This window comes from Pelodiscus sinensis, chromosome 9, assembly GCF_052426305.1.
Source record: "Pelodiscus sinensis isolate ZL-2025 chromosome 9, ASM5242630v1, whole genome shotgun sequence".
In the NCBI taxonomy this organism is placed as follows: Eukaryota; Metazoa; Chordata; order Testudines; family Trionychidae; genus Pelodiscus; species Pelodiscus sinensis.
In genome coordinates this window covers 64,602,612-64,610,871 of record NC_143060.1, presented here as the reverse complement: position 1 = coordinate 64,610,871, position 8,260 = coordinate 64,602,612, and the positions used below count along the sequence as shown (strand labels likewise).

The window sequence follows — 8,260 nt, the reverse complement described above, 5'->3', positions numbered from 1 at the left end:
CTACACAAATAACAAAAATATTTAAATACGGACATTCAAGAAGCAGTAGAGTACCTGAGTTGGCATCACTGTCTACTTCAATAGCAACACATATACTATCTCTATGGCATGGAGGCTGCATGTGCACAGTGGTGGGCTGATTGAGAACCACCACTATAGGCTATGCAGCAGGAGCAATGTTCCATCTTATGCCTGACTATGAATAATACTTAGATGCCACTACAAAATGTTACTTTATTGATGTGACCATTCTATTATAGCAAAACATGCATCTAAATTATTTTCTTCCTATGGGCCTCTGCTTCATTACCCATTGTGAATTTCAGTCCAGGAACCACTGAAGTCAAATGAAACGACAATGCTTTCACTTTGTGGACTGGCATTTTGTGAAGAGGCTAAAAAAATCTGCAGGAAAGCCAGCTTTCTGCAGTCGATGTCTCAAACATGAATATATTGCAGATGGACTTAATATGATCCAAGCAGAGCATCTGTCATGAGTTCAAGGCCAACAGACGTAGAGCACAAGGTTTCACTGTATCTGTGATATCGCCAGCTCTGTCAACAGCATCAACACTCCTATTAAGTGCTTGCTATGTAGGATCTGCAAGAAAACCATTAGCTGTAGTCAGAACAGAAATACAGTAAGCTATTTAAATCACTACAGTAATATCAGTTGTCAAAGTCTCTTCTACACATTTAAATAACAGAGGGCAATGAAGGATTTAGACTGCAGGTTAATTTTGTCACCCTACTACTTTCCCTATTTCTTTATTGGACTCCTCCTAGTGGGTATACATTGAGGGCTAGAGCCCTAGCTGCTCCTCTCCACATAGGCCTTTCTGATCTTCTCTCATCTTTGGGAAAAGAACAGCAGTTCAAGGGGCACACTGCTCTCACCACCTCTGAAAGGAGAGAGAAGTCCCAGCCATTGTGTTGCCTCACTCATAGGCTCCAACTTCTGCTCTAGCTAAGGTGCTTGTGACCCCACTTACTCCTGTACTTGCTCCTCCCCCTCCCTGCTCTCACTCCACCCCTTCCCACAAGCCTCCCCCTGTCCCTTTCTGCCCCCTCCTCTGAGCGTGCCACATTCTCTTTTCTCCCTCTCCCTCAAAGCCTCAACACTACAAAACTGTTTCAGTGGCAGAAGGCACAGAGAAGAGTAGAAGATCAGCAGGACCGCTGGGGAAGAGGGGAGCTTGGCTGCTGAGTAGAGATACAAGCAACTACTCATGTAGAATAGTAATAGAAATGTAGCCGTGTTAGTCTGGTGTAGCTGAAGCAAAATACAGGACTATGTAGCACTTTAAAGACTAACAAGATGGTTTATTAGATGATGAGCTTTCGTGGGCCAGACCCACTTGATCTGAGGAAGTGAGTCTGGCCCACAAAAGCTCATCATCTAATAAACCATCTTGTTAGTCTTTAAAGTGCTACATAGTCCTGTATTTTGAAGCAACTACTCAGATAGCAGCTTAGGCTTATCGGGTAGTCTAGTCACTACTCTCACATCAGGCAGCAAGGAGGGGAAGAAGCAGGAGCCAGCACTGAGGAAGCAGGCTTAAAAGCCAGTTCCCCTCAGCACTGTCTCTGGGGAGGTACAGCCGCAGCTGTGCCAGACACGGTTCAAGCTGGGACTGCTTAATCCCAGCTTGCACTGCCCCCAGGAACAACCCCCGCTGTGGCTCTGCATTTTAAATGTAGCAACAGCTGGGATGCCTGCATGTCTGGCTTCAACTACATTTAAACTAGAGAGCCGCAGTGAGGGTAGCGAACGCGCTCCCGCCCCCTATTATCGACTAATGGCATAGCGATGGATATTTTTAATAAAATGACTTACATGTTTTGAGCAATAAAGGAACATTCACAGAAGACTGTGACTTTACTAAAAATATCCATAACAAAATGGGGAACTCAGCTGTGGAGTCCTCACACCACCTACAATGGCTGGTCAACTGTGAAAGTTTCCAATGGTGTGGGGGGACCCTGCAGCTCTCTGCCCCATGGGGATGAAAGTCAGAGATACCTACAACTCGCAAATTCCAGGACTTCCATGTCAGTGAAAAAAAATTATCCCCTTACACAAACATAGGAATAGTATTTTAAAAAAAGTTAATACCAAATAATTAAAATGTATCTATTGGCTGTAGATTTCGTAAGTTTGTGTTTTTTAAATCAATTTTAGCCAAAATGAGGCAAGAGCTGTCTTTTGTTCTATGCTTGTATAACACCCAACAGAATAACTGAGGATTCACCACAATACAAAATCTTGACTACACAACTGCCAGCTATGCTGTGGTGCCCACTAGAAACTAGTTATGTCTCAAACTAAAGTTTTTAATTTTTTTTTTTAAAGAGGGAAATTGTTATGAGTACCAAGAAGCCTCCAACTTTAAGGACAGCTCTCTTTCTGGCCAGGAAGCACTATTTTAATTATAGTGCCTAGAACAGTATCAATCAAAACCTCGTAAGTGAAAGTTAGTTTAGTACCTTTATAGTCCCATCACAGTGTGCTGAGGCTATAGATGTGGAGACTTTCACCAGTCTTGTGGCTGACAAGTGGATCTTAAAGTGTCTATGGAAGTGAGAATAAAGGCAATCCATAAATAAATTCACTTCTTCTTGAGTAACCTCCCCTGGAGTTTTTTGGACTGTGTCCCATAAGGCTTTTGCATCCTCAGGGTGTATGGCATATGAAATGTCCAGAGTCTGGGGAAGGCAGGGCACAGAGAAAACAAGTTCTGTTGCAGCCATATGACTGTCAACTTCGCACCCAGTCCACATTGCAGCCATCCATGCAAGATTGAGTGGGCTGATGGTTAAACGACTGAAACAACAGTCAAAGGTCTTCTGAAACCAAGTGCCAACTATAGTTGTGTAACTCTCCGCTCCATTTGCAAGGAACAAAGATAAACAGGTAAAATCCTCTGGTACATTTTCCAAAAAATCATCTCCAGATACACAGCAGAACCAGCCTGACCACACCACTCTGTCTTCTGCATTTTCAACTGGAAGCTGAGATCTTGATGCAATCTTTAAAAAAAAAAAAAAAAAAAGTCTATTACATCTCCAAAGTTCTAGAATGCACTTGAGAGTTCTTAGCCAAAGCATAGGATGTTCTAATAAGATTTGCGAAAGTACAAGAATTTTCTCCAACATACTATTTTAACAAGAGATCAGAAGGAATCAGCTCCATTCAAGTCAGTGGTTTGATTTTCAGAGGTGCTGAAGTTGCTATCTGGGTTTGGTGTCCAATTTAAAAACTTTGGCCTTGGACCTCAATTTTTGCCACTGCATTGAACTGATTTTTATGCCATTATAATCAAGTTAGTCATCTTGATCATTTAAAGAGTTTTCACAATTCATCTATTACACCTATAGAAGGCCTGGGACCTACATCCGTCTCCCACTAAAGTCAGTGGAAGTGTTGCCATTTTCTTCAGTGGGAACAGACGACTCAAGTGTACATTAGTGCTGCTTAATGCAGCATTTGCATTGTGCATTAATTTTCCTATATTGTAGTACAGAACATTACAGGTCAATAGCATCTTTCCTCTGAGGAGCTCAGTGTTAATAGACCTTAACACTGGCAAGGACGTAGCATCATATGCATTTTACCAATTAAATAAAATGACCCATGCAAGGTCATACATTAAATTTATGTCAAGAAGAGAACTGAAGATAGTCAACTCCTGCTTCTGTGATCTAACAAAGATTTGTCCCCAAGTCTATGCTTGAACCAACTGACAGTTTATAAAGAGTTGTCTCCTGAAGATGTTAAACACAGACAACACACATTGATTAAAAGCAAAGAAATGCAAAAGTTTGTCATGTACAGTGAGCCCTCGCTACTTCGCGGTTCGACCATCGCGGATTCACGACTTCGCGGACTTTTTTCATTACATTATGTATATACGTGAATCCGCGATGGTCGAACCGCGAAGTAGCGAGGGCTCGCTGTATACATGTTAAATATGGTGTCCCTACTTCGCGGATTTTCAACTATCGCGGTCGGGTTTGGAACCTATCTACCGCGATAAACGAGGGTTCACTGTATCCTATGATTCAATTTCTATAGTAGGAGCCACAAATATTGTAAGGTGTTATAGGGAGGCAATTCCAAAGGATTAAGACACCCCATTACTATAAACAATGCTAGCTGCAGCTCTTACCTGGACAAGGATTGCAGCCTGGTCTTGATCCGTACCTTTCAGTCCTAAAAGGGCGGACAAAGTCACTTTGATACCAAGATCATTGCCCACTTCTACAGCAAGTCCTTTCTGCTTTTCAGCTGCAACAAAGGCACTCAGAAGTCTAGAATACTCCTTCAGATTACCGTAAGAAAATTTGTACATGGGTGTCACGCTATATAAGGTCCATTGTTTGCGTAGAAGGAATGCTATCTTCTGAGGATCAGCATTTTCCTGGAAGCAAGACAACAGCGTTCAGTTTTCTAAGCCTGCCCACAATTCCTGTATTGGAACTGAAGAAACATCTGCACATGACATTAAATATAAAACTTAATCAGTTGTGTTTATTCTATTAGCTATTTTTCCTAACCTGCCAATTATTCATTTTAACTTAGGGCCTGCCACCCTGCCCCACCCCAGCTGTGACTACTCACCATTGCTGTGGGATCCTGCTGCCTTGCCCACTGGCCTCTCCACAAATGGAGCTGCTCCAATCCAGCATGGCTGATGGCCACCAGAGTTCATCAGCAAGGGCAATTAACAAGTAAGCATACTAGTAAGCCTTATGAGGCTTACCAATATGCTTACCCGTTAACTGTTTAACATCCCAACTTAAGAAGTTACTTTACAGTACAGGCAGTCCCCGAGTTACGCGGATCCGACTTATGTCGGATCCGCACTTATGAACAGGGCTCTCTCGCCCCGGAGCTCGCAGGCAGCGGGACCGCCCAAAGCGCAGCAGTCCCGCCACCTTGACCTCCGGGGCGAGAAAAGCTGCTCCAGGTGCCCCTGGTCTGCTGGGGACCGTCTCCAGCAGACCAGGGACACCTGGAGCAAAGCCAGAGAGGCCGAGGGGTCCCGCACCTCTGAGGCTTTGCTCCCGGTGTCCCTGGTCTGCTGGAGACGGTCCCCAGCAGACCAGAGGCACCGGGAGCAAAGCCGGGGAGGTGGAGGGGTCCCGCGCCTCTGAGGCTTTGCCAGAGCAAAGCCTCAGAGGCGCAGCACCCCGCCACCACTGCGGCTTTGCTCCCGGTGCCTCTGGTCTGCTGGGGACCGTCTCCAGCAGACCAGGGAGACGTGGAGCAAAGCCCCGGGCCTGTGGTAGAGCGGGGGGGTACTGCCAGTTGGTCCCGCAGCACCGCTCCTTGGCGCTACTGGACCAACCCAGCAGCACCCCAGCTTCTCTGCCCCAGGCATCCCCAAGTCAGCCACTGCTGAAACTGATCAGTGGCTGACTACAGGAAGCCCCTGCCCCTGGCTTCCTGGAATCAGCCACTGATCAGTTTCAGCAGCAGCTGACTTGGGGATGCCTAGGGTTCTTAAGTTGAATCTGTATGTAAGTCAGAACTGGCGTCCAGATTCAGCCGCTGTTGAAACTGATCAGTTTCAGCAGCGGCTGAATCTGGACGCCAGTTCCGACTTACATACAGATTCAACTTAAGAACAAACCTACAGTCCCTATCTTGTACGTAACCCGGGGACTGCCTGTATAGTAAAAATCTTTCCACAAAGAGGATGAATTCCAGAAAGCATGGGTTAAAAAAAAAAAAATCATTTCATTGCATTACATCTAGGTCTACCCTTCTGGTCTGGTTGAAACTAGTAACTCCCACAACAATTAGCACACTGCTCTACAATGAATAGCCAAGTAATTGCAACATAGCGGAAAAGCCATTATATCAAAATAGAAGATACCCTGAGAAATACAAATGACATCAATGACTCAGCATACATATCCAACAATAGAATGGTTATTTAAAGTAATCAAACAAGATGTGACAGCTGATTTAAGATATGAATAGATACATTTTCTTAGTTATATTCATCTACTAAATACCCACCTGCAGCAAAGATGTTTGTGGAATTATTCTCCTAGCTGGGCTCTGACCAAACAGAGTGTGTGTTCTGATGAACGTCAAACCTCTTGAGAAACGCGTAGTACTTGTAAAGTTGATTCCAGTCTCTGCAGTTTTTCTTCCTAAAGGTGTCATGCCCAAAGAATCAGGAGTGCCCATGTCCTGTGAATGGAAAGATCCCAAAGACTGAGAACTTGTTATAGTTAGGGTGGAATTGAAATTATGTATTTACAAATACTTAAATGCTTATCGGATAGTTGATATGCTAGTCGACTAGTTGCTCCCCCCAGCTTGCTGCCTCTATCAGGAAGAGGCAGCGGGGGGAGGGAAGGAGTGAAGAAGGGCTGCCTCAAAGCTACAGTGCAGTGTGGAGTCCGGGGTCAGCTGGGGATTCTCCTGCTGACCCCAGGCTCCATGCTGGTGCTGCTGCTTTGAAATGTGTCAGAGCCTGATGCTGGATTCCGCACAGCATTTCAAAGCGCCAGTGCCGGACTGTTTGAGTCCCCCGCTGGCCCCATGTTCCCCACGGCGCTTTCATCATTGAAGTGTAACAACAGCCCTGGGAACTTCCCTCTGGCCCCCAGCTGCTCGGGAGTTCCGGGGCTCCTGTACATTTCAAAGGAGGAATGCAGAAGTGCCTATCCACTAGTCCGTGGAACCCCCTGGACTAGTAAATTACTTGATATTTAACATCCTTGATGTAGAGGGAAGGTCTCCGCTAACATGGCAGCGTGTAGGTGGGGGGTGGGGAGGCGGCGCTGGAGATGCTGCGAGCAGGCCACAGGGCAGTGTGACCCCAGCTAGGTCTGCGGTGTGGATTGGGTCCCAGACGCTTCCCCGGCCTGTGCTGGCTCAGGGCCAGGCACGTTCCCCAGGGAGGAGGAAAAGGCTCCCGAGCCCGACCTGGGACGGCTGAGCGGGCACAGACCGGCCCCCCCGCGTGGGCACGTTGGGTTCACCTCGAAGGCGGCCAGAGCGCTGGTGCAGCGCAGGCCAAACGGCAACGGGCCCGCCCGCCCTCGGGGGGGGGGGAGAGTAGGCCCGTCCGGGGGCCTGGTTCCGCGGGGGTCGCCTCCGCACGGGCGGGGCGCTGTGGGGATCGCGTCGGCCCCGCGCTCTCACCTGCTGCGGCCGCCGCCCCCGGGGACTGGGCCGCGCGGATCGCCTCATCGTCCCCTCAGCCCGCGGGCGCCAAGGCGGTTTGAATCCGCTTCCCGGCAGCCCGCGCGCCAGGCAGCCTCCTGTCACGTGACGCGCTCCCGCTCTCGTAGCCCGAACCAACGGGTGGGTGGGGGGGATGTGTCACGGCGGCCGGGCGGGGACAAACTTGGCGAGACTCGCACGCTCCCCAGCCCTGAGGTAGGTGCCGAGAGCGGCGGTGTGGGGACAGCCTAGCCCCGGCGAAGGGGGGAGGGGAGACCCCTGCAGCCGTTTCAACCCCAAACGGGCCCGAGCCTGGGGCTGCGCGGAGCCCCCCCCCCTTTGCTGGCCACGGCCTGTGGGGCTGGAGACGGGCGCTCCCCGCCGCGGCCCGCTCAGCCTCGCGCGTCATGCGGGGTGCCAACGTGACTGGGCCGGCCGTTAACCGTCGCCGCGAGCCTCAGCCCGCTGCTGCCTCTGGGTCAGTGGCAGCAGTGGGGGAGGGGCCACACGCTTACCAGCTCCCGCCTTGTCCCCCCTCCCCCTGCACCACTGGCAGCACGGGGGGGGGGCAGCTCCACAGAAGCGGGTGCTGATGGGAAACCTGCTTAAAACCCGCTTTCCTACATGCAGCGGCTCCTGGGGAGCGGCCCCTCTCTCCCCTCCCTCGTGTGAGTGTGTAGCCACTGACATTTGCACCATCAAGTAATTCAGAGACCTCTGGGTGAGAGAGGCTTCTGCGATGGAGGGCGCTAGACCATACACTATAATGGTATCGCGGAGGCCTGGGGGAGACGGGAACTAGAAGGGGTGACAGACGGGGCGCGAAGGTGGCGTTTGTACCTGTGATTGTGATTTATGTAATAATTAAACCCCCATTGTGCTAATCGCTGTACAGTAGCTTCTGAGGCGCAGTCTCTGTTCCAGAGATCCAGTCTAAGTTGACAAGACCGAAAAAGGTTGGGAGGAGAAGCCAGAAGTATGGAGAGATGAACTGACTTGTCCAAGATCACACAGCAGAGTGCCATCACTGTAGGGCAGTGGTCCCCAACGCGGTGCCTGCGGGCGCCATGGTGC

The 8,260-nt window shown here is 49.2% G+C and overlaps 2 protein-coding genes across 7 annotated transcripts in view; one reads left to right on the top strand and one right to left on the bottom strand.

Annotated features, from left to right (window-relative positions):
- Positions 1-214: 214 nt before the first annotated feature.
- On the bottom strand, positions 215-7,723 carry CENPL (centromere protein L). Of its 3 annotated transcripts, none has more exons than XM_075936953.2 (5): positions 7,702-7,723; positions 6,029-6,205; positions 4,170-4,421; positions 2,488-3,030; positions 215-601 (listed from the first exon to the last, which is right to left on the bottom strand). In XM_075936953.2, exons 2-5 carry the CDS (start codon positions 6,200-6,202, stop codon positions 530-532), a joined length of 1,041 nt encoding a protein of 346 aa, XP_075793068.1. In that variant the 5' UTR covers positions 6,203-6,205; positions 7,702-7,723; the 3' UTR covers positions 215-529. The 3 variants fall into 3 exon arrangements, with proteins under 3 accessions (XP_075793068.1, XP_075793065.2, XP_075793066.2); XM_075936950.2 differs by lacking the exon at positions 7,702-7,723 and adding an exon at positions 7,166-7,323; XM_075936951.2 differs by lacking the exon at positions 7,702-7,723 and adding an exon at positions 7,178-7,310 and having other exon boundaries at positions 6,029-6,208.
- The window catches only part of DARS2 (aspartyl-tRNA synthetase 2, mitochondrial), a 26,238-nt gene continuing 25,275 nt past the window's right edge, over positions 7,298-8,260 (top strand). The window contains exon 1 of one of the 4 annotated variants that reach the window (XM_075936943.2): positions 7,298-7,402. The gene's annotated coding sequence lies outside the window, so the exon portion shown is untranslated. The other 3 variants (XM_075936946.2, XM_075936945.2, XM_075936944.2) reach the window with 3 other exon arrangements.

Bases quoted from the DNA above. Each gene is read 5' to 3' on its own strand.
- CENPL (XM_075936950.2), bottom strand. From the start codon at position 7,213: ATGAGGCGATCCGCGCGGCCCAGTCCCCGGGGGCGGCGGCCGCAGCAG. The intron at 6,206-7,165 runs GTGAGAGCGCGG...TTCCATTCACAG, and splicing joins GGGGGCGGCGGCCGCAGCAG to GACATGGGCACTCCTGATTC. The intron at 602-2,487 runs GTACTAAACTAA...GTTTTCTTGCAG, and splicing joins ACTGTGATGGGACTATAAAG to ATCCTACATAGCAAGCACTT.